The sequence below is a fragment of the Pholcus phalangioides genome, unplaced genomic scaffold (assembly GCF_987345545.1).
Source record: "Pholcus phalangioides strain wild (caught in Gottingen) unplaced genomic scaffold, Ppha-v1.0 ptg000003l_1, whole genome shotgun sequence".
NCBI lineage: Eukaryota > Metazoa > Arthropoda > Arachnida > Araneae > Pholcidae > Pholcus > Pholcus phalangioides.
Window position 1 is genome coordinate 16,948,037 of NW_028301596.1, and position 27,066 is coordinate 16,975,102.

At 35.2% G+C, this 27,066-nt stretch overlaps 2 protein-coding genes across 2 annotated transcripts; one reads left to right on the forward strand and one right to left on the reverse strand.

Annotated features, from left to right (window-relative positions):
• The first annotated feature begins 268 nt into the window (after window positions 1-268).
• On the forward strand, window positions 269-20,080 carry LOC149088179 (oxidoreductase NAD-binding domain-containing protein 1-like). Its single transcript, XM_089245365.1, has 7 exons — window positions 269-619; window positions 2,474-2,558; window positions 4,287-4,393; window positions 6,349-6,490; window positions 10,053-10,304; window positions 13,905-14,001; window positions 19,829-20,080. The coding sequence occupies exons 1-7, from the start codon at window positions 531-533 to the stop codon at window positions 19,993-19,995; spliced, it is 939 nt and encodes a 312-aa protein (XP_089101491.1). The 5' UTR covers window positions 269-530; the 3' UTR covers window positions 19,996-20,080.
• Window positions 11,453-25,469, reverse strand: LOC149088180 (uncharacterized). The gene is made up of 3 exons (XM_089245371.1): window positions 20,550-25,469; window positions 14,935-15,118; window positions 11,453-11,626 (listed from the first exon to the last, which is right to left on the reverse strand). Exons 1-3 carry the CDS (start codon window positions 20,726-20,728, stop codon window positions 11,498-11,500), a joined length of 492 nt encoding a protein of 163 aa, XP_089101497.1. The 5' UTR covers window positions 20,729-25,469; the 3' UTR covers window positions 11,453-11,497.
• Window positions 25,470-27,066: the final 1,597 nt, after the last annotated feature.

Consider the following 27,066-nt stretch of genomic DNA (forward strand, 5'->3'; position numbering starts at 1 on the left):
CTCAACTAACTCATTGGCAGTAAATTGCAATATATCGATATGGCCAGAGTTGGTGTTTGATGAAGTAATGACAGCTCGATCCCACAATCCTCCTCCTCCTCCCTGAAATCTCTTCAGAAACCGTGAAGGAGAGGGGCACCTCCGCAGTGTGTGGAAACCGAGTTGGTACTTGTTGATATGGTCCGACATAATGATATGTTTTCGGAAAAATATGTGATGGCCCCAGTTTTCTGTCGGAAGCAGCTGTTACAAAGGCTAAATATCAAGGACTCCTCAGAAGCGTGTTGTTGTTTACATTTATGGTTAAAAAAACACCTCTTGATATTTTATCTGAGATCTTTTATTTTAGTATCCGGAAAGATTAATGATTGGGAAAGGGAATGAGTAAATTCCCGGAAGCCGAGTAAATTTATAATTTGTGGAGCAAATTCGGGAAATTTACCATTTGTGAATTGAAGTGTAATTGTAAATCTACCATTACTAGATTGAAGTGATCGGGTTGATATCCATAAAATAAAGAAAACTTGGTTATGTCGATGTTGGTGTTAGGATATGGAGCTAAAGTCTTGCGTAATTCATTTATACGTGGAGGAACCCGTTCAATACCTTCTAGCTACCAGTAAGTCACGAAGTTTTTAACAATCCTTTTATGCGATAAATTTTAATCCATGCATGGCCCATATAAGGGGTGGAGCTGGCAGGGCTCCATCTCGGGGCAATGCTTTCCGTTTTCTTGTTTTTCGCACCGGAAATTTTCTTTTGTAAAACCCGTAAAGAATCTGGGAAAAGCTGTAGCATAATCCTTTTTTGGTGATTTATTTTCTTTGGTGGGAAAAACGCCCGATAGCATAGCGGGAAGTCACCAAAAAGTGAAACATCTTCTGGACGTCTTTCTTGTCAAAGAAAAAAAATCGCCAAAAAGGAAAAGCTTTGGTATAAGGGACAGGTTGGCGATTTTTGGCGACTTTTTTTTCCGACGCCAAATATGTCGGACGGTCCGAGAAAAAGGCGCCAGACACTACGTGCGCCAGAAAAAAAAATAGCCAGCATAGAAAGCAATAAAAACAAATGGTATAAACAAAAATATGCTCGGGATTGTTTAAAAATAAAACTGTGGATAAAAATAAATCAATCAGGGTTTAAATAGGACCCGGGCATTGTTTAAATTAAGCCCGAACCGTTGTTTAAATAATAAATCGATCAGGGTTTAAATAAAATACGGGTACTGTTTAAATAAAGGGGGGGGGGAAAGGGAACAATACAACCTAACCAGCGACGAAAATGTAATCCAATCACTCGGAACAAGCACAAACGACAAAATGGCTGTACGGCTGTTTGAAAAGACGCTCTACAACAACTAACGCCGCCTGGCAGAATTTTTCAGAACAGCGACAACCCAGCAGAACAACACCGAATCAGAGTACGCCAACGATGGCAACCTATCGCCAAAAATAAGTCGCCAATTTGGCGTGTCCCTTATACCGAAGTTGTTCCAGCGATTATTAAATCATTACACTTCACTCATAGTTTGTAAAGTAGGTGACAGATGGCGTTGCGAAGAGACGATTTATACCTGTCTTTTATACCACAAGTATTCTGTCCTGTGCACCCCAGGATCATCCACTATCTCAGTGAGATTTTAAGAACCAACGGACTCTTCAGGAATATACCTCAACAAAGCTATGACCACAGTGCCAAGGGACGCTGTTTAGAGCGACAGACGCTAGAGTGTTCATCTTCGGATAGAATCAAGAACTTGAAGATTAAGATGTAGATTTTATAGTTGATTTTTTTCTCCCATATATTATTTGACAAGGTTATAACATCAATCTTCACTAAGAGAAAAGACATCAATTGTGAAAGAAGATGATCAAACTTGGCCTCTAACGGAATTGAATATTTCAATTCATTTTTCAAAAAGCTTGCAACCCTCTGCTGGGGAAGAATTTTACTTTTGTTGATTGCTTAGCTCTTAAATGACCACTTGCAAATATGGCATGCCACAAAAACTTAAAACATTATAATTCCCTAAATCTGATTCTAAAACGGAAAACACCCTTCTATGTTAGTTTTTCACAAGGAATCAGGTGTGTAGTTATTGGGCGGTCGATAGTATCCACCCTATATCATTATACAGGGCGGATACCATCGACCGCCCAATAATTACACACCTGATTCCTTGTGAAAAACTAACATAGAAGAGTGTTTTCCGTTTTAGAATCAGATTTAGGGAATTATAATGTTTTAATGCTCAAGGGACTGGAGAAACACATCGTTATAAAAAAAGTTATCGGTGTTTGTATGGTATACATTAAAAATGGAATTATTAAGAATAGAATATATTAAAACGATGAGAAGTGCATCAAGGCCAGGGAGTAATATCATTATATAGGCGATTATGATTGTATAAGATTTTCACCATATTAGCTTTTGTATTCCTGCTCGTTGGCCGATAATTTTTTTCCTGTCTCAGTCTTTCCAGATCTTACTGTCAACAAGAATTTAGCATAAAAAAGCGAGCTGAATTTCGAATGGCACCAAATGTGTTCAGACAACAGGTATTGTATAATTCAAATTCATTAAAAGAAAGAGATTCAAAATCTTCACTAATGATTGCATCATTCTATAATCCAATGCAATTATTTTCTGAACACAGTCGCCAGTATGTTTAGTGTTCTCATAAAATTATGTTCATTACAATAAACAGTTCTCAAGGATTTATCACAGCACCACACCTGTGAAAAAAGTGCTTAATAATATCTGAAAGTTGTTATCGATACAGATACTTATGATGAGTGCCGCACCTGCAGAAGATTTCTAGAAAAAATATGGAATAGGCCTGAATAATTTTTGTAGTGAATATTTTTTGTCTCACTATTGGGAATGCCCTTCACTTTTTCATTTCTTCTTAAAATTCTGTGTCAACATTAGAGAATATATGTACAGTCAGAACTCGGTATAATGTTACTCTTTGAGGGACTGAATAAAAATCACTTCATAAGCGGGAGGATTTGATAACAAGTAAACCCAATTTAGTAATTATGCTGGCAAGGACCTATAAAAAGTGACGTTATAGGCCTTATGAAGTTGAAAGTGGTGGCATTATAATGAGGTCTTACTGTACTTAACAAATATCAGCTTATAACTTCCCCCAAAGCAAAATGTGCCAAAATCTGCGAGAGTATGCATTTCCAATCAGCCAAGGTCTTGTTGCAGAACAATATAAAACATTCTGCTTTGGGGCTAACTCATAATGATGTTGGCTGATTATCAGGACGACAAAAAGATGGCAGTAAAAAACAACCAGTAAAGCCTTACATGGGATTGTTCTGGTGATTCAAAAAAAAACCCAAAAAAAACTGGTCACCACTTCAGACAAAACAACCTTAATTTTTTACGGGAAGTTTATTACATATTCTCATATAATTTTTAGTTTTTTTTTCGTAATAATTACTCTTATTTTTTAGGGTGCTTTATTTTTGTTTTGGACATCCATATTTTGTATCATGGGCATCTTAATTCAGCCTACTGAATTTGCCTGATGGGCATTTGTAGCTTATTTATATAAATCACAAATAGGAACTCTAGGCTACCACCAAAAGCACACACTAATAGTCATCCCGATAGCCAATCAGTATAGTCTTTACCACTGAAAATGTTCTGGAAAAAAACATGTAGTTTAAATGTGGTATTGAAAGAAGCACCACATGCCTTTGAAAATATAACTTTTTAATCTATAAATTCTGCACATTTTCCCCAGAAATTGTGTACTTTTTTAATATGTCGGCCTACTTATTTTCTAGTTATAACGGCTTTAGCAAGAGATGAGGGATTAAATGTGTGAGGCCAAGTCGAAGTCCCCCTTTCCACTTTTCTTGCTGACACTGCTGTTCATGTTTGTGTCTGGCATATTATCACATGGTTTTTATTAAGTTTGTTTTAGGAATATTATTGTTTTAAGAATGTGTTTCATGTCTGCTTTCGTGAAAAAAATATTGTGGGGTGAACAATTTGCTTTTAGGTTCTGTTTTTCTATCTCTGGATGGAATTCTCGTCACTTTTTTTTTTGCAAACACAACATTTTTGGTGGATTGTCCAGGATGCCATGACCTCTCTTCACAAAAGTGAAACTGAATTCAGAAATAATAGCATTCTAAAACAAACTTAATAAAAACTGTTTGACATTGTGTCAAGTAGGAGAGAAGCGTTTTAGAGTATAAACAGAGAAGCATTTTCTTAGTGCTTTATGCGAGTATTACACTTTCTCCTAATTTTTTCAATTTCAGAAATTTTATAAAGCTATCGTGGAGAATATATTTGATGCATCGGAGCTGATCAAGGTGCTCCGTCTTCATGTTCCAGAAGCAGGCTTTTCTTTCAAAGCTGGGCAATGGTATGCATGTTACTCATTCATTATTTGAAAGGTATGAATTTAATAGCGTGATTTCGCATTTCAACTTGTGAAGGCAGCTAAAAATTCTAGATTGGGAACAAAAGAATTTTCATTGCTTTGATTGATACGTGCAAGGTGAGCATAAAATAAGTTGGTCTGTTTAGGACAATATGGCCCTCTGAGCATTTTGTTGTGGCATTGACAACGCTAGCTGTATAATATTGGAAGATGATTTAATAAAATTAGAAATTTGATTAAGACTGCGGCAACTATACTACGACTTAACTATACATGCACCTCTTAAACATTTTTTGCAGATTTTCTGATGAGTTGGTGCATAACACTCTAAACATATAAATAAGTTAGGGCCGTACATATACACACAACACATTCCTGCATGTACCAATTCATCAGAAATTCCCCAGAGAAATAAATGTTTTTGAGGTGCTTGTATGGTTAAATAAGGCAGCGAGAGCTCAGCCGAGCACTGGAGCTCACCTGGGAGCCACCACCCGAAGACCCATTGGCTGCACTTTAAGAACCGCGCTTAAAGAATTGTGGGAGGGCAGGAGCTGTGCTGTGTAGGCAACTATCACAAGGCAGCACCTTGAAAACCAGTGATTAGGTAACTGCTCGAGGGGCAGCTGAACTTTGAAGATTGAGCCACAACTGGCCAAATGTGGTGAGGCAGCTGTGTGTACTATGTGTTCATTTGTATATAATCATTTTTGTGGCCCTGCCCAGGGATTTTGGGGTTCAGGAGATCCAGGGGACACACACTTTTGGCACAACTCAATCATAGTACACTGCCTGTCTGAGATATAGATGTACAAAGAAGTATTTTGTGGCATCCTTAAAAACTTTAACTAGTAGAATGAGACAAAAAACTAACTACATTACAGGCATCAGCCTTTCGAATAGGGTGTTATGAAAGTAAAGTGGTACAGATTGTTGAAATCACTCTGTCAGGCACAGATCCTGGGAGATGAGTCATAAGGAGCATGTATTAGTAAAGGTTGTTATGTGACAATATATTCTGTATTTTATGGGACAGAACCATTATCTTCCTATATTATTTTTGTTTCCAGTCTCTTCTCCGCGATATTTGTTTTCGTAACAGAGTAGACAGAATCTACATGATTTTCAGTCACAAAACCCAAAAAAATAAAATATTATTACAAAATAAAAGTGAAAAATATTTATGAAATGTTAAACTTCAAGTCGTCAGAAATTTGAGATCAGTTTTATTTTGAAAATTCAACTTTGAATTTTAATTTCAAAAATGGGGAATGTGCTTTTTTTGGGAATGACCCATATAGAGATGTTCAAAGTGACGGGTTATATTGCACCATGTTGAAGATTTGCTTGCTCTCTGCAGAGAGATTTTTTTCAAATGGAGGACCAGCTTGCATTGGCACCTCGAAGTTGGAAAACAGCAGAAAACCAAATTCAATGACCAACACTGTGCCATCAACAGGGTTCAAACTTGGATCCTCAGGATGAGAGTCCAGCACAATGATCATGTGATCTCACAGTGACTCTTAACTAGTCAGCTGTCCAATTAATTTCTCCTTTTTCCCTTTTTTAAAAGTTTGAAGCTACTAAAATGAATTTTCCTGATTAAAATTTTTTGTGAATACATTTAAACTGACTTCCTCACGTTCTTAACTGTTTTTTTTTTTTAAATCATCATAAAATGAAAACTGATAATTGGAATAATTACTAATTATTTTTCAAATAATTATCGCCTCATATGTCGTCGTAGAGACCTAACTGGTTAAAGTATACTGCAGTCAGGATGGGTCCAAGCCCTGGAGGTAGTAAGACCCAAAACAACAGTTCTGAAATTTTTTTTTTTGCTTTTCAATTGGTAAATTACTCTGTGTCTCTGATTCTGAATACATGCATATGATAATTATTCCTTATATATGATGATAATTATAATTTTTTTTCAGGGTCGATTTCTATGCACCAGGCATCGAAGATGTGACAGGCTATAGCATGACATCTGCACCATATGAAGCAATAGAAACGGGTATTTTGGACCTGGCTGTGAAGTATGGGAAATTCCCTCCCACTCAGTGGGTCCACACAAAAGTTTGTTTTCAATCAGTAGTTTTGATATACAGTCAATGCTTGTTTTAACAAACTAGGACAGACTTAAATAATTAATTTGTAAAATCAAAAGATGATCAAAGATATGGCATATTGTTCAGAACCAGAGGACTAATTTAAAAATTTGTTGTGTGGGTTCATAAATTGGAGTATCATAAAATTGAGCATCAACTGTATAACATCAACATATTAATGTGTAATATTTTTTGCAATATACTGAAACTTTGTGAATTCAAACTTTTATGAACACTCCCTTGAGTTTTCTAGTTAATTTTAAGGCTTAAAATTTCAAGGTTAAAATCTCTTGTTCAATTTGAATTCTTTCAAATATTTTGGATGTGTCAAAGTTGGAGGGAAAAAAAATCATGATTTTAGTATGAGCAAATGTAGCCAGTTGTGGAAAATCCACAAGCAGTCAGATGTTGCTTCTCTTGACTAATTTGTTCTATCTTCATTATCTAGGCCTATTGGTTGCTGACCAATTTGTTAAATAGTAAATCATTAAAAATGAAAGTTTGAAATTCTGACATATTCTTGATTTAGACCCACAGTGGGTGTAGTTTTTTCTTCCTTAACTTCTGGCTTGAACAGTCATGCTAACACTCTGTTCACTGAGCAACGTGTAAGGCACTGTGGGGCAAGTCTTTAAGATAACCCCAGGTGTTATGACAACTTACAATGAAAAATTTACAAGTCTTCCTTTGAAAATGGTACACTTTGTGTGTCAAAATGCATTAGATATTATAATTTGCTTTTCACGTTGGATTCATTATTTAGCAACTCAGTTCGAAAAAAATTACCAGTTTTGATCATCGGAAACCAAGACTCCCACTGAAAAAATTAGGAAAAGTATGGCTAAAAAGTAGGATGGGGAAGGGTCTCCCCCTTCCCCCCATCCCAGACATCATAGCATAATAAAAAAAATCTGTAAATTATTACTTTTTTCATAGCACTATTTCACTATCCTCTAAGATTGACTCGAGCCAAAGCCAAATGACAGAAATGACTTGGTTACAAAAACAATTTTTGGCCAATATAGGGTACCAAAATTAATAGCACCCACAGATAATTCTTTTCTGTCTCTCCTTATAATATATATTACATTCTTTTTTTAGAGTCTTCCACAGTCCATTCTGTGAACTCTCTTTGACAATGCACGGCAAATTATGAAAACATATAAGTTTTTGTAAGATTGGCATTTTTTCTTAGAAAGTCAATTTAAGACCACTTCCAAAAGCACAGTGCCAAATGTGTAAATTTCAAGGTTCAATGTGTAAATAAGTCAAGATGACCCCGATGGTTTTACTGTGTTGTCCATTTTTTTTTAAAAGGGATTTGTTTACATTTTACTATTCAATGCCAGTGTAATCATTTTTGACAAATGAAGCACTTTCATTTCTAGCTCTTTGCTGAGCATTGTAAATGTTGTTTACACCCTAAACAATACAGAAGACAACTGAATGCTATTGAGTAGCATCAGAGTCACAAAATCTAGAATAAGCCTATGTATCCAACCGCTTTGTCATGCAAACTGTTGTTTCACCTATACACAAAATGTGCACCATAATTTTTAATGATGAACGTTGGTTATTGTCCAAGATCATGAAGTAGTAAAAACAAAATTTTTTTTTTTCCACCCAGACAAAAGTTTTTAATGACTATCCTACTTACTGAACCCTCAAAATAAGAGAAAGAAAAATTAATAAGAGCCAAATCGTCGACATACACCCCTGCCCCAAGTAACTTGAAAAACATTACAATTTCTGCTTTAGCAGAATCATTAATTGTAATCAACAACATTTATAATATTTGGCAATATATCAATGATTCCCTCATCAATTAAAATCAATTACATGAATTTTGTGGCATAAGCGGAGATGGACGTGAAAGTCTGCGGGGGTGTGCACTGTCATTATTGCAGGGGTCACGATGACGATGATTTCAATTCATATATACACATATACTTTAGACCAAACAACTCTACCTTTGATGCTGGGGGGGGGGGGGGCATATCTCTGCCCATATTTTGTGGATAGAATTTGGTAAAAAAATAGGAAAAGTAAAACAAAAAGTAGGATAAGTGGGAGCCCTAGAAACCTCATGATGTAAGTTTATAAAAAGATTATCCATACTGAATTAATCTGCCAAAATGTTTTGTTGACTAGCAAGCAGCTTCAGAAGAGACTCCATATAGAAAGAATTCAAAGTGCTCATTTTTATTTATTTTTTGATAATTTAATGTAGATTGTTCAGCAGGAATGCATCAAAATTTTTTACCACTTGATATGAATTGTGTTGTTTAACCTCTTGAAAAAGATTTCTTCAGAACAGTTTTTTCCAACAAATTCTGAATGAAAATAGATTTCTCTAATAAAATACCAATGAGAGAGAGATTAGCAGAATTTGGAAAACAGTTTCGTAACTGATGATATCAGTAACTGTTTCTGTAAATCAGGTTTTTTTTTAGCACAGTCAAGAAACTCTACAGTGATGTCTTCCTGAATGGTGGAATAATGTAGCATAGTTAAGATCAGTTGTACAGGGTGCATAGGTAACCGGACGTATGGAAAAAACAGTGTTAAATGCAGTTAAAACAGTTTTCCCACATTTAATGTTGTCCCCCCCCCCCCACCCAACTTTCCTCCGTTTTTCGAATATCGCAGTGAATATTGTACTTTGAAACATGGAATTTCTTTTGTTTGCCTCGAGAGAGACAGAACAACAACTTTGTAATTGGGTTCTTAAACATAGAGTTTCTGTATAAAAAGTTAACATTTTTATTTTAATAACTAGTACTATACGCTATTTGCATACTTTTTCCCAATTGGAAGTATGCCTGTAGGATCAACTGTTCAGCAGTAAAATACCATATGCCATATTACCTATGCACCCTGTATATATATTAATATATTCTTTTTATAATATATATATATTCTTTTTATAATATATATATATTCGTTATTGTATATATGTATATCATTGTTTGTTATTTTCATATAAATTAATAAATTTTCAGATACACCCATCCTCTGGGAAAGCTTCAATATCTGTCCGAGATGGGAAGCGGGGTGTGTCTGGTCCTTCAATGCTCAATGTATATATATTAATCCTATGTGAATGTAGTTGATATTTGTAGTCATTGTATGAATCCAGTATAGATTAATTAATTTTAAATTTTTTGCTGTCCTCTTGAAATAACCAAGTTTGACTACAGTCAAATCCCGTTATAATGAACTCCAAAAGACCAGAGAAATCCCTTCACTATAAAAAAAAATTTCGTTAGAAAAGAATTCCAGGTTTTTGCATTGTTCCTATGAAAACTCATCTGGGGGATCAGAAAAATGTTTGTTAAAACGAGATTTATTATAGGTTTTTTATTATAGTTATAGTTGATTTATTATTATATTTTTATAGCGAGATTATGCTATAACGGTATTCATTAAAACAGGATTCGACTGTATATTGTTAAAAATTGTTTTTTTCTAATACAACTTATTAATGACACTTGTTATTCCCATTAAAACATTTTTATTAATGTTTTTAGTGCCAAGTTAGTCAAGAAGTTATGATTAGAGTCGGAGGAGACTTTTTCTATGATCCTCAGCCAGATACTCCATCGGCCACAGCAGACCTACTTCTGGTTGGTGGAGGAGTCGGCATAAACCCTTTGGTTTCTATTTTATGTGAATATTGCCACATACTTAATTCTTCAAAATCGACAAGCCAGTCTCCTATAAAACCTGGGAATGTTAATCTCTTCTATAGTGCCAAAACAGAAGAAGAATTGATATTTAAGGTGTGTATATTTAATGATTCATGCTTTTTTTAATCTATGAAACATCATGTTCAAAAATGTGGTTTTACAATATATTTTTTGAACGAATTGAAAATTTAAAGAACATGTTATTTCATACTTTATGTTTAAGAAACTTGTTTCTTGCTGATACCTTCATGATTTATAGTGACCATTGTGTGAAGTAATAGCTTGCCATAGAAATTTCTCAGTTAACAGAAAAGCCATGTCTCAAACATGGAACATTATAGAACATAATTGGAATTTACAATTTTCACCATACATGCTCAACCCATCGCTCACAGGCCCTCTGATGTATCCCACGATCTCAAACTAAATTTTATAAAAATGAACTAAGCACATTTATAGATCACTTGAGTGACTTGTGGTGCCATTCCACATCATTTAAGTGACCCGTGACACATATACAGATCACTTGAGCGACCCACTGCATAGTTCCAGAGCACTTAAGCGGCCTGTGGTACATTTACAGATCACTCAAATGGCATGCAGTGCATTCCCATATCATTCAAGTTATCTGTGGTACATTTACAGATCACTCAAGTGGCCTGCGATACGTTTTCAAACCAATGAAGAAGTACACTCTCCACTAAAAGTTGAGCACCCTTGATTTATGTCATCTTTAATTAGACATTGAAAACTGAAATTATTCGACAGTAGCTGCGGAATGCTGATCAGTTATGAAAAAATATACAAATGATTTCTAATACAGTGAGTCCATGTAACTTAACCAGTCACCTGGCTACTATGGCATGTCATCATGCTGATTTTCAGTCTATATCCCATGAATATGACGGAATAATTTTTCATACAGCTGGTGCCACCTCCGAAAGCATCCTTCTACATTATTTGCTCATCAGTAGATGGAGTTGAGCAATCTTATTTCAAGAAATATATTTCCTGCATTCATTTTGAACAACCCATGCTGGCATTATTTGCAATTAAGAATTAAAAATATTTCTATTTTGAACACTGATTAGTAATTACTGTAGTGATTACTGTTGCCATTTTTTTAATTTCAAAAAACAGCAAAAAACATGATGAACTCAGTTTTAATGTATTCATAAAAAAATCCAATCAAAACATTTTATTTTCTTCAAACTTTCAAAAAAGAAAAAGGCAAAATGCGCAATCATTTATATAAAAAGGGGCACCGCGGGTAGCACACTGAGAAATTAACTGGCCAGATGACTACTAGACCCTGCATGCACCTCGTCCATATTCCTCTGTTGAACTTCTAAAAGGCCAGATGACTGGTTAATGGACTGGAAAAATGTATCACTAATAAAGGTGTTATCGTTAGCCTATAAATAGAATATATAAACAGTATGAAAAATGCATCAGGAACAGAGGGTATCTCATTATGAAGGATTTTCAGTGTACGTATCTTCACTATTTTTTTGTGTGAGGTAATTTTTTTTATACATTATCAATACTGCATGAAAACTTTATTTCAAACTTTCCGCATTAAACCCTCCTTTCAGTTCAGCCGTCTAAATTTCACTTGATTTTTGAATGTTTAAACAGTAGGCTGTATTATGATGTTTTCATGGTCCATGAAGTTAACAGAAAGCTCTTATTTTTAATGACATTTATTCATTTGATTATCTCAAATTTGTTCTCGCATTAAAAAATTTAATTGTTGAATGGATTTTTCAAATAGCCAGCTGATCAAGTTACAGATTTGCCTTTTATACAAAAATTGCCACGTTTTCAAGACAAATAAATTCAATTTGTCGAATTTTTGTGATAATACAGATTTGTTCTTATTCACTGTGACATAAAAGTGAATGATGTCGAAAGTGAACATATAGTTGAGCCCACTTATAGGATATTACGAAGTAGCCTATCAGTTATAACTATTTTTCCCGTCTCACTGAATCTACAAAAATCAAAATAATATTAAAGATATCACTTACAATGTATACAAATGTAATGTCTTTTTTTCCTCCAATTATAACACAGAGAAACCTTGCTATGAGAATATAACGATAAATCCCTCTGCAGCTATATTTTTTTAATCTTGTTTGGGATCACCCATAGTCTAACTTCAAACTCCGCTCAATACAATGATATTCTTTACTATAATAAACCCCCCTCGAGAGATTTGTGGAAACTGCCACACCAACAATGTGTTTTTTAATATTTTGCTCAAAATATCCTTTAGTGTATTTTTTAACTTGTCACATATTTCAGTTCTTCCAAGGACGACTAATGATATCTGCATTTAGTATCACCCCTCTCTCTCTCTGTGTGTGTGTGTGATCACCACAATTGTTGAAGTCTTCAATATCACTACTTTTTTGTGTGATACCCCAAAGTGTATTGCAATAAATCTCTTTACAGGGGCAAAATACACACACACACCTAAGTGAATTTTGTTTATTAACTAATCAATTAAAATTTTTTGCAGTCAGTAAATACTCAGAAGCACATTTTTTGGTGACACTAACTGATTTCGAAAAGATACCAACAGCAGCATAAATTTGATGGCACATGATCATAATGCTGCCTATATAACTATAATCTGCTAAAAAAAAATTTTCTTGGTCTAGAATATCATTATATAAAGGTTTCACTCCTATTAGGTTAGGAAGGTTATTTTTATTTTCTGCAAAGAACTAATCTTAAATCTTTGAATCTTGATAATGCAGATCATTAAACAGTAAGCATATCTTTACATTTGAAGGGTTCAGGCGAGAAACAATCTATGTTACATTTTTGTGAAATCTGTCTCTTGACTGAATAATGTTCCATTCACAGGGCTGGACAAATCCCAGGTTGCCTTGGTGACTAAAAAATTTGAATTGGTGCCTATTTTTTATGTATGATAATTGAAGTCGAAGAGAGCAGTACAAAATTATCAGAAATTTTGCCAGCCTGTCTGCTAACATGTAACTAATAGGCTTATTGGTTGTTGTTTTTAGTTTTGTGAAAGATATTTTATCAAACTTTTATAGTGTAATCCTGGCTAAAGGTCTGAGAAAGCCAAAAAATACACTAACTTGGAACGATTTTGTAGGGAAAAAAATTGCTTGGCGACTATGAAATTTTGCTAGGGCCTCAATTTTTTCCGATTTGCAAACACTGTCCATATAGCTTCCATTATAGGTTCCTTAAGTTAGTTCCTACAGAAATCCACATATATTTCGTTGCTATGCCACATAAACAGCTGCAATCACACGTTCTTTAATTGGAACAATGGTCTATGTTGCTATTGCATCTCAGTTACCTTCTCAGACAAAAAATTTCCCCTTTTCAGCTATAATTTCAATCACGTCTCCTGTGAAGTTTGAAAAAAATTACATAGACTGTTATATTTGTCCTAACCCTTCATTTAACAAAACCAAATTTTAATTATCGTAACCAAATATAAATTAGTAATCATTAGGGCTCAGTTTTTTTATAATCTTGAGATGGAACATTGTTGCTGATAGGTTAAAAAAAACCTGAATTTCAAGTTTTGTAACCGATCACAGACAATGTTTCCTCTTTATGTCATAAAAATCCAAACCCTAGTAATGATATTGTGAAGTCAGTCCCTCCGACTAGACATGTAATTTTTGTCTGTAATCTTTCTAGGATACATTCGAAAGCATGGAAAAAGAGCACTCCAGTTTATCCTGCCAATATTTCGTTACCAGGTGTACGCATCCACTCGACGATAAAAAAATTTGGTGTATGTGTCAAGTATTTACTATTTGCTGTCATTGATTAATTACGTGTAGGATGACCATATGCCATCAAGAGTACAGTGTGTAACCTCCCGGATACACCCCATTAGTGGGCACCTTCCCAAATTATGTTGATGGAACTCAATGTATTGGGCTATTCAAGTATTACGTAAGCACATTTTCAGCAATTTTTGACCCCCCCCTCCGTCACAAAATTTCATCAGCAGCTTAGAATATTTCATATCTTCAAAAAGGGGTGGTTGATGACGTAAGCAACCTTCAAATCCCCCTCTCCCCCCTTGTCATCAAAAGCCAGCAAATCCGAATCCCCCCCCCCCCGATGCTGACGTAATACTTGAATGACCCCATTTCACTTTCCATTAACAGACACTTTTTTGATTGCATTGTCAAGAGACTATACATTTTACCATCCATTAACAGACACACTTTGTTAGTCGACCAAATTTTCGGTCCCATGGGTGTTTGTTATTGAGATGTTCTACTGTACAGGGAATTAAGTCTCTAGATTCGAGACAATAATAAAAGGTTGCCAACTATTTGGAAAATTGCCAACTATGGTGAGACAACAAATACCATAAATCAGAAGAGTAATACCAAGCCAGGCTATTTAGCTGTTACATAAACAACAACTATATCATGTTCAACCTTAAGTGAAATGTGTGTGAGTTAATACAAAAGCACAGTCCTTTTATCAGCGGCTCTCTCCTGCTCACTTGCTGCGCCATCTACATGATATCACCTTATTTGTATGTGCATACGCCACATGCTCCCCTCTCAGTGTACCAGAAATATGCAGAAATTAACTTTTCTACCGCTTCGAGTACGGTACTCTGGAATCATTGTAGTGGACTTAACTTGATGGTTATATGAAACAGAATAGATAGGCGAAACACGTTGCTTGTCATAAGTACGCTCACATTGGTCAGATGATCCAGCTTCAGCAGCAAGGTCTTCCTCCAATATGTGTGTGCTGGCTTCAGGAGGTCTTTAGCGACAATCCTCTTCCTTGATGGGGGCGTTATGAGATAGCCATGGTCTGTATGCTCCGACACCTCAAACAGACCACCATATGTCGACTGTAGAGCTCTTTTGCTAAGACACCTGCGAATAAAAACATATTTGCAGGTAGTAAGTTCTTTAGGAACATAAGCAGGGCTTCCACTTGTCCTATTTTTTGGTAAGAAGTCCTACTTTCTCGATTTTGTCCTACTTTTCCACCAAATCCTATCAACAAAATTCGTGTAATTGATTTCAATTCAGCAGGAAATCATCGATATATTGTCATATATTATAAATTTTTTCGATTACAATTAATGAGTCTACCAATGCAGAAATTGTATCGTTTTCAAGGTTATTTGTGGCGGGTGTATGTGGACCATTAGGTTTATTAATGTTACATGTAACTTTGTTTGAGGATTCACAACAAGTAGAGTTAACCCTTAACTGGCTTGAAAATTCTGTGCGTAATTGGTATCGTAGGGTCATTTTGACCCCCCACCCACCCAGCATGTATTAATGCATTTTAAAAATCAACAAAAAAGAGTTTTCATAAAAGCAATGGGTTTTTTACATGACTTCATTCATCTGTCAATTTTCTAAATAATTTTTCAAATTTCTTTATTTTCTCACAATTGGTCTTTTATTAAGACACACATTCGAAAAAAATGGAGGGATACAGGACTTTTGAAATTTTTTGAATGCAACTTTCAATTAAAAAATGATTGATTAAAAAACGAACGAATACGATTAAAATATACTAAGAAAATAATTTAAAATCATTTTATAATTATTTTATAAATAATTAATAAATTATTATAATAAATTATTTTATAAATATTTATAATTTTTAAATTTACAAATTAAAATAGTGTTTACTATATTTCCGCAAACACCAAAATTAGCCTTATTCTAAGTCTACACTACTTGTAAACAACACTATGACATGGGGATCACGCAGATCTTATGTACAATCCACTAACAACACTATCCTCATGCTCATCTCAGATATTTGATGTTTCACGACTAATTTAAATTATCAAGAAAACTGGCACTTTTCCGATACGTTATTTTGATCTGAACACTGGCCATCAGACAAAAAAAAACCGTACGCAAGTGGCGAGGTAGGGTCATTTTGACCCCAAGGAAACTTTGATTAATGATAGGAGAGGGAAGAAAAAGTAGAATAAATCATAAATTTGTCAAACACATGTAAACCAGCTTGAAAGGTACTGAAAGTAAGATCCAGATGCATTTCTTTCTCAAGTGGTAGCAAGATGAAAAATGCATGGGGTCAAAATGACCCCATCATGCCAGTTAAAGGTTAAAAACTTCTATCTGGATGGAAAAAATAATTTTGTATTTACTACTTCATGGTCTTGGACAGTAACTGCCATTCATCATTCAAAATTATAGTCCACATTTGGTGTATAGGTTAAACAATTGTTTGCATTACAAAGTAAATGGATGTGTAGGCCTATTCTAGGTTTGGTGATTCTGATACTACCCAATAGCATTCAATTGTTTTCTGTATTTTTAAGGCATGTGAAAAGGCATAAACAATGTTTACAATGCTCAGCAAAGAGCTAGAAATGAAAGTGCTTCATTTGTCAAAAATGATTACGCCGGTATTGATCAATAAAATGTAAACAAATCCCTTTAAAGAAAGGATGGACAGCGCAATAAAACCCCTCGGTTCACCTTGGCTTATTTACATCAGACCTTCTAATTTAGACATTTTGCACTGTGCTTTTGAAAATGGTCTCAAAGGAGTGTCATTCTTAAAAAACATGCATGTCTTCATAATTTACTGTGCATTGTCGATAAGAGTTGGCACTTGGAGGACTCCAAAAAATGAATGTAATATATATTGCGGGAAGAGATAGAAAAAATTTAATTATCTTGTGGTTGCTAGTACACTTTTTTTGGCCAAAAATTGTTTTGCAACCAAGCATTTCTGTCATTTTGGTTTGGCTTGAGAGTCAATTTTACAGGATACTGAAATAGTGCTATAAAAAAAACTTTTTAGGGATTTTTTTTTTGTAATACTATGATTATCTTATCTAAGACGGGTACCCTCCCCCATCCTACTTTTTACTCCTGCTTTTCCTACTTTTCATAATTTTTTGAGTGGAAGCCCTGCATAAGTTGCTTTATTGCCATGTCGGACCACTAGTCTCACTTGCTATAACAGTTGTGTTAATGACTTTACAAACTCAGGTGCATTTATATTAGTGAGACTGACTTTGTACAAAGAAGTCTCCAGTGAGCTTAGGCATTGCTCCATATACAAACTCAGGGACTGAGGTGACCAAAGTCCTTACGAAGAGTTGTCTGCAAACCAAGCAGGATCAATTTCATTTTTCATTAAATTTTAGGTCACTAAAGCACAATTAGAAAGTTACTTACAGGGCCACCACAACAATGGGCACAGCTAAGTCCACTATTCACCAGTTAGATAACTTTGAAGTATAGCTGAGCACTACCGAAGAGAGGTAGGCATTGAGTGGAAACCAATGTGCAGTGAACAGGTGAGCCAAAATGTGAAGACTGTTGGCGATGATCACGCAAGTATCAAAGAACCATAAACTCAGGAAGCCACCATGTAAAAACGGTCAGTGATGTAAGGGGTGAGGGCCGGAATGTAGCACACCACAACCGCATTGCAAGGACAGGTCAGTGGCAATCATACGAGGGCCAGAATGCAGCACAACGGGAAAGCCGCAATGTGAGGATGATCAACGATGCTGAAATCATGTGACAATCTAGTGAGTGCTGAAAGTCTGTATGCCAGGAAATCTGCAATATGGATACAGTCAGCATTGAAATTGTAATCATGACAACTATGATGACCTGGCAGGCATTTAAGCTCATGCTATTAAGGTCACCCGTTTATGGTGAAGCGATAAACACCATAAATCACCAGGATAATATTATGCAGGTTATTAACTATTTCATGTTGAAAGTTAAGTGAAATGTGTGGGAGTAAATACAAAAGCAGTCCTTTTATCTGTGGCTCTTGCTGCACTTGTAGCACCATCCGTGTGATGCCATCTTATTTGTATGTGCATACGCCACAATTATTACTAAAATCTTGCGAGTGGCGTGAAATTAAGGGCTACGGCACAAAGTACAGTTAAAATATATTTCATGAAAGTAAGCAGGGGGCCTGTCTAGACAAGTGGTGCTCAATCTTTTCAAGCCCGATTTCATTTATTTTTGTGAATGGAATGCTTGGTCAAACACACGCTCAGAGGAAAAATGAAACAGCTAAGCATTCATGGCCCAGAATGATGCCAGGGGCCCCAGGCAACTTTCATGCGTACACACTTTCTAGATCAGTGTTTCCCAACCTTTTTTGTCCCATTGCCTCCTTCAGAAATATTTCCCCTCAACACAATCTAACTCATAAGATTCTATATTATACCGCTAGCTTCCACAGCCCCTGTAACATTCCATCTGCCTTGGCTAATGAACATTTTTGTTGATATGAATGAGCATGCTAATCTAACGCAGCCAGGTTATGAGCTGAATTTTCTCATCAATCATCATCAGAGAACTACTACTTCACCAAACACAGACTCTGGCCATATCGCTATCTTGCAATTTACTGCCATTAGTGAGATGGGTTGGAAGTGAAGGCGCTGCCTATCGGTGGTCGCCTCGAGTTCTTTAGGGAAAATATCTATATCCTCCCTTGGGTTCGAACCCGGGACCCTGACAACAACCTTCACGGTGGTAGACGAGCATCTTACCACCATGCCACTCGGGCAGAGAGAGAAGTACTGTCACTTGAACCCAATTAACTTAATATGTCTACATAGGAATCTTTTTCCATGTGTACTTCTCTGTTTCTGAAAGTTTTTTTTACATTTCATGTAAATTCAGTTAGTAGAAAATGCATTGAAAAAAGAGCTTATGTTTTCAGAGCACACATTGCTTCAGTACAAGAGTATGGGGAATCAGTCGAAGTTGTCCACAGAGTCAAGAATACAGTTAGTTGGTTTTGGAATGTTCTGATAAATGGCTGCCCTTATTGTTGAAAGAAGAAAGCTTTTATATTAATTTGCTTTGTAGCCATACCGTATACATTTAAAATTAAATATATTTTTATAAAAGATGTTTTCACTTCTCCTGCCATCCACTCACCTATAATTGGTGACCTGGACGTGATTTAGTCGTCTCAAATATTTTTTATACTGCACCACCGATATATTTTTTTGATATTTTTTTTATTCTTTGCTAATCTCACTATGGATCAAGAACCAAGTAGCTGTCAAACCCCCACAGTTCTCGCGTTCCAAAACCAACTAACTGTATCCTTGACTCCATGGACGGCTTTGGCCGATTCCCCACAAGAGTCTGCTTCAAACTGGACATTCTAGGGCCTCATCTTTTCCATCTGTAGAAATCAGACACTGAAATGAGCTGAGACCGAATCACAAAAAAATACAAACACCTATGAAATCAATTGGGTTGTGCACACAATATAAAATAAAATCTTCAATATTTTCTCTTTGTAAATTTTAATTTATCCAATTTTGAAGCTGTTCATTCTAACCTTTAGTCTTTTTTACTGCGCTCCCTTGATGGTGTTCTTTTTGAAACTTAACATTAAATTTTGGCGATACTTGCAACGAATTAAATTATTCTCTCAAGAACCTATGGGAATTTACATTTTGGATAACAAATGTGATTCTGGAACGAATTATCTTTATTAACCGAGATATCACTGTATAGTGAATGTATGCTATAATGTAGCTAATAGTGCAATAAAAATTTTGTGGAATTTTAGTTCTAATTTTACTTTTCCAGGTCACAGAATTGGAGAGCCACAAATAGCAGAAGCTGTTGAGAGATTGAAGAAAGGCAATACATTATGTTATATATGTGGTCCATCTAACATGACAGATGAGATTGCTGCCATATTATTGAAAATGGGTGTACAGCAAGACTTCATAAGATTTGAAAAGTGGTGGTGATTGTTATATGTACCTAACGATTATTTATTATCATTGCTGTCTTTGTAAATAGGTATTTTTTTATAAATCAGAATCTATGAACAACTATACTGTCCATTTTTTTTTTTTTTTTGTTAGTCATACAAACTAATTTTTTTAAATCAAAACAAAAATGAAGAGAAACGCACACAGATGGTGTTCACACACGCTAGAAAGGACTTTGAAAAGAAAAAAAAAACTAGAATCAAAACATTTCGCTCTAAGAATGCAATGTCAAAAGGCTTCAAGCTTTGTTCAAAAAATGCAACTTTGAAATTCATTTTTTTCCAAATTAATTTCAAAATTGAAAAAAAAAAACCCCATTATATATAGAATGAGATGACATAAATGTGGGCCGATGTAGTCAAGGTATTCTGTGTATGTATAAACACCCTCTGTATCATGTTCATTTCAAAATGTTACTCACACGTGACACAAAGTACAAAAAAAATTTATCTCAATTACTGGTGTGAAAATAGTCAAATATCAAAAACAACTTTATTCTGAATTCCCATGTATATATATGTAACACTCACTCTGTGAGATGAATTCTTCTATGAAGGACCAGACTAAAACTTTGGTTGAATGACTTCCCGCAAATATTGCAGCCATAAGGTTTTTCACCTGTATGGATCAGCATGTGGCGTTGCACATTAGCTTTTCTGCTGAACATTTTCCCACACACTTGACACATAGGTACATCACTTTCATGCATATCACTGTGCTGTTGTACCTCTCCTTGATATAAGGAAGAGTAACTTATGATATTTATGGCTACAAAAACGACAAAAATATCAAATTCATGAGCAAAAGCGATATTGATCACTCAGATGTTATAAATTTGTCTTGTAACAGATAAAAAAGTCTTGGTTGTAATACATTAATATAGTATAATGAAAAATCCGAACAATTCTATATTAAATATTTTCAACAAACAGTTAAAAACTAGGAAAAGCATGTTCATTTTGTTGGTACATAACATGGTACAAAAAACTGTTTTTCTTTGTTGAATGAGGTATTAGGCTTCCCTGAGAACTATTTACAAAATTTTTTTATAGTGCGACTGATCATGTCAGATGCAACTATTAGAAATATGTTTGTTACACCTATAAAAAACATGATACAAATTATTGTTCCTGAACGAGTTCAGATGACTTATATGAACACCATAATAAACATCACATTAACAACATTCACCCAACAAAAACACTGTAAAGCTAAATATTATGAGCATAGTAATCATGTATGACATGAGTGCACAAACCCTGCTCGAGGAGGCTAATCTTAGATAGTTGTATCCGTCTCCATAAAGCATATTTCAAAATTGCTTCAAGGAAGTGGCAGTTCATTAATAATATGCATATGAAATAGAATTATATTAATGAATTTTGGATTTCAGTGTAATGATAACTATACGAAATGGACTTCAGAGCGCATTCAAATTAATTTTTCTATTGGTATTTTGCCAGTGAAGAAGTAATTTAGTTCTTATAGGGCTTGTAAAAGTTATCCTAGGGGAAATATCTCCTATGAGTCAGAATGTTTGTGCACCCATGATTTATGAGCATTTAAAACAACGGCGTAAAAACTGATACGTCTGATCACATCATTCAGCAAATTAATTTCTTTTATTGCACTATTACTACTACAATCACACAAAATTGTGAAGGTAATATTTGCTATAAAAAAATAACCTCAATATAATAATATAACCTCATATAGTCTCTCCCTTCCAATAGCCACCTAACATGTAATGCATAACAAAGAGTTATGCTCGAAGTAAAACTGCAAGTTGCTGTATAATTGTTCATTCATATCTCTCTGCTTATTTGCATTGTGTAGCAGGAAACAAAATAAACAAAAACTTGCATAAATGAAATTCGTTTTTTCTAAGGGAATATTTATTTCAGTGATAAAGAATACGTGAAAAAATAATTACATTGCAGAAAATATTAAATTTTCTGAAATATCGAAAATTCTGATTCAAGAAGAGAAATGATTGTCACTCAAAAAAGCTAATGAAATACTTGAATCAATACACTCATAATTTTTTACAAGACTAGAAAATAAGGAAAAATCAATGTAGAAATAGCAAATGCAAAAAACTTGATCATTGAACTGACCGTTTCTGACACTTATGGGTGCTATTTTCACGGAGCAACAGAAGAGTTTCTGCACGAGGCAAAAAAACGTAGTCAAGTTCTCATTTCTGACTATTATTCTAATGATATGGTTATAAAATCACTTTGCTTTTTTCAACCTACGAAAAATACTCGAATAAAGAGTTCTTAATGGCAACATTAGGACTAGTATGAGTGTGATGCATAAAGTCAATAGATTGAACATTGGTTTTTTTTTACATTTGCTATTGATAGGAAAAATCAGTCAACAAAATATGAACCTTCCATCAAGCACAATACCAATGCAACAGCAAGGCAGGTGCATGATATTAGAAACACCATGGCATTGCTTCTTTTGTTCTTACAAACTGTATCATAGGACACAACTAGAGGGGAGTAGGCAGGTCTGATGACCCACGTACAGAACTGGGGGCATCCAATTTACCCTTTAACTGCTCCTTGTATATTACACAGGGCACCAAAATAAGTGCTTGCCCTGGCTGACAAAACATCTAGTTGCAGCCCTAATCATAAGTAAAACAATGTGCAAAATGAATCATACTTCAAAGATGTAGAGCAGTTTTTCCCAAAGTGGGAAAATGAAAGGTTCTGGGGGAGGGTAGAAGCTTGAGGTAAGAAAAATATTTTGATTGGGGGGGGGGGGGGGGCTAGAACAAAAAGTTTGAGAAACTATGATGTAGATTATCAATGTATAAATGACACAAAGGAAGTTCTATCACAAGAATTTCAAAACAGAAGATAAGGTCACAGAAAAAACAGGTGATGAGCATGAACTACACCCGGTGGAAGGTTAAGACCCTTAATTTGAAATGAATAGCCTAACACAGATATTTCCAAACATACATTGTCTTATTGCGCTCTAGGGTGCCTTGATTAACTAGTTGGGGGCAACCTTCATGGCAGGGTACATACTACTACATTCAAAAAGTTTTGAGACTTATTTTATTACGGAAAAATTAATACAGATAGAACCTGCTTATTTGATGTTTTCTGTGAAATAACTACTCTGCGCAATTATGCATTTTTGCCTACAAAAATGTAGGCCAGTAAAATTTATTTATTCCTGTTTAGGTTGAGACCCGTAAGCAAATACAGAGTTGTGTTCAACAAATAAAAAGAAGAGGGGGAGGGGGGGGGGAGTATGAATTGGCATGTAATACACATTAAAGACACTGGTATACAGATCATCTAGACTTCAAATATACACAAATCTAAGTATAAAATAAATCTTTTACACAGGGTATGCGAAGAATATAAATGCAGATTGCAATCCTTCTTTTATCGCATCTTCCAGTTGTCTTTGTTGTAGCGTGCTGTGCTTCTTCAGAACCTGAGAATCATTGACCCTTAAGCAAATTTTTTATCTGAGGGAAAAGAAAAAAGTCATCAGGGTAAGATCAAAGGAATTTGATTATGAATGTATTCAAATGTGATGTTTTGACAGGTAATCTGACACCAGGAAGGACCTGTGAGTCCTTAAACGTCAGCATGCTTTGATGAGACACAAGCGACCAGATCTTTGGAAGGCCAAGTAATGGGTGCTCCATCATAACAATACACTGGTTCATGGGTCTCTCTTGGTGTCAGATTACTTGTCAAAACATCACATTTCGATGCATCTACAATCAGCTTATTCCACCCGATCTTGCCCCACATGACTTTTTCCTAGGATAAAGAATTTGCTTAAGGGGCAAGGATTCTCAGTTTCCGAAGGAATACAGCAACATAGGCCCCGGAGAGCATGACGAAAAAGCCCTGCAATCCACATTTACATCTGTGTATGTACAATGGCAAAAAGTCATAATTGTGAGCAGAGGGTTTAGTCACTTTGATGGAAAAACTCTAAATAAGCAGGTTCTATCTGCATTCATTTTTTGGTAATAAAATGAGCCTTGGATCTTTTTGAATGTAGTGGTAAATATCTCCACTTAGTAGAACTATTTATTCTCCTATTATATATGTCATCAACTTTACAAGGACATACTTTGCTAGCAAAACCCTTCAAACAATAGTGATTCAACGCCAAAAAACTATGCAGAGATTTTCTGGCTTCAAAAATTTGCCCCATTCCTTCATTGAGACATTTGTTGCTTCATTATTTTCTGTTAGGCAGTTAGGGCTCTAGACAATTGCAAACAGACGCAATGCAATCCTGTATATTTAAAAGATCATGATAAAATTTGCTCAACGAGTGTGCACACACACGCAATACATATTTATAACTACAAACCCATCTAAACTATTTTCCATTATCAAAAACTAATCAAAGATTATCAATATAAAATTTCAAGAACATTGTTCACATTTCGCATCACAAATAGTCAGATGCATTTTATACATATAAATTTTTTTCTACACTTCAGTATAGTAGCCGGAAGAGTTATTTTACATTGAGACATTTTATTTTAATGAACAAACTATCTAATGATATGGCAAATATATGTTATGGAAAACCATTAAGGAAACATTACATAAACGACCCTGAGGAAAAATAATTTCTGTGTAAAAGAAATATAAAACCTCTCTACACCGTAAATATATATATACATATATGCCTACTTTTCATATCAGAAAACATCTTAAAAATACATTTCTACTTGCATTTGGATTCTTTAAAAACGTTTGTAACGAAATATTGAGAATTAAAAATATGCCAATCACTATGGGTTTGTTTTATACATTTGTACTTCATTGTTTGCTTTTGTATTTAAAAAAAATGTTTATTATTGAAATTTATGGTTTTCCCTTCATCAAGAACAAGGGAACTCGAATCTGTAAGTATAAAAGTGAAATTTCCAAAATATGTTTTAAAGCTAGTATAAAATTCAATGACTTAGAAGTGCGTTATTTTTTTAAAATATATATATATTCTAAATGTATTCAAAAGTTTATAAGAAATATGTCTATGAAATAAAAAATTTTCATAAAATGACTGGAAACCAATGTCAATAAGCCCAATTGTTTTTGGTGACAGGGAAAGATATACATTCTTAAATATTAATATTGTTGGAGCTCATTTGATTTCCTGATCAATTTTGCCTGAAAAAAATCTTTACATAAAAATTTTCATGTCAAAAATTATTTACACACACTACCCAAGAATTTTATCATTCTATAAATTTTCTCAAAGAGAAAAAACAGCCTTTGCCAAATTAAACCAGCTGATAATGCTGTGGCCGCTGTGGTGGTCGAGTGGTTATAATACCGGACTCGTGATGCGAGGATCCGGGTTCGAACCCCACAGTGGTGGTCGGCTGAAGTTGGTTTTCTGTGGTTCCCAACTTCAAGGCGCGAATGCGAGCCGATCTCCCCGTTAAAAAGTCTCGCCACAGAGAGCAACAGTCCTACAACGATAAATAATCCAATCATAGCACTTCACTCATAGTTAGTAAAACTGGGGGCAGATGACAGCACTACACATAACAAGCATTACACAAAAACTTTACGTCAGGTTACACGTACACGCACATTCCCGCATGTACCGATTCGTTGGGGGGTTCCGGGGGGGGGTGCATGTGTGGTGTAGCAGTAGTAAGTAGGGGCTCGGGGATCCAGGATGTTCTTAAGTCAGCCACCTCGTTGGGCAATTTGCCTGTTGTGGCGTTGTATTTGTATTTGTATTTGTATATAATATTAACGAATCATTATCCATAATTTTGGATTAACTTCATTAACTATAGCGTCAATCTTTTCACTGCTGAAAACAAATGTACTGATTCTCTGAAAAAAGCTCAGATGTGCTACCGATTTTATGAGGACCAAATTTAAATGGGGGAGGGAGCAATGAGACATAAGAAGCTAACCCATACCAAATAGCAGAAACATTATCACTTTTGTGCATTAAATTTCGCACTAGACAGGCTACATCTTACCAAGTAGGAATGAGCATAATGACAGAAAAGATATTTTCCCCAGTTTTTTTTTTCTGTTGGGAAGATGGCTACTACTAAACTGTACATGCACCTTGTTATAATTCCACTGAGAAATTTCAAACAAATTGGTGCATGCCAGAAAGTCTGCCTGTCCATATGCATAACTCTAATATATTTATGACATCAGAATTTTATGTGTTTCATGTGCAAGAATTGCTACCATCTGTCTCCCATATTAGAAGTAGAAAAAGTGGGAGGTGTGTCTGCAGTTTTGTGAAGTTTGGGCAAAGAGGGCAACCTCCCTATAGGTGGCAATCTTGTGGGGGGGGGGGAAGAAAATTTAGGGGGGAAAATTAATGTAAAACCGAGTCTACACCAAAAGAGCCACGCCGCTCTGATGCTCGGAAAAAAACTATTGATAACCCAGGAGATTGCGAACAAATTTTAACGGAACGAAGTGCAAATTGGTTAAGAAGCTTGTTCCATTTGGAGCAGCTACTGATCACCTTGACAGACAAGTGATACATGTTGGAAGAAGAAAACAGCATCCAAATCGAATGCACATGAATGAGCCAATGTCTTTGATGCACTGACTTCCAGTGGATCATGCTCCATCAAGAGCGAGAATGTGCAACATTGCACTGTTCACAATCCACATTGACTATGCTATGAGCGCAGCCCCATCTCAAAAACAGGTTTTCTACTGTGCAGTACTGCCTTTGAGGGCCTGGCTTTATAGCTGAATTATGGAGTTTTACAGTAGGGGGGGGGGGGGAATTGTGAAAAATCAAGTTTTTGCAGTTTCCGCTCAGGACAAGACAAAAATCGAAGTCTACCATCAAAGTTTTGATCCAGTGTACTTGGTTGCCCTGAAAAACTGGTCAACTACATTCTAATGCAACAGTGAAAAAGCCTAGTACAAAAAATTATTTGGAGAAATAGATTCTATTGAGAAATGGATTCTATTGTTTTCAGGGCTCACAAGTTTGCTTAACCCCTAAATGTTTTGTGTCTGTGGGTTATGTCAGCAACTGACTAAA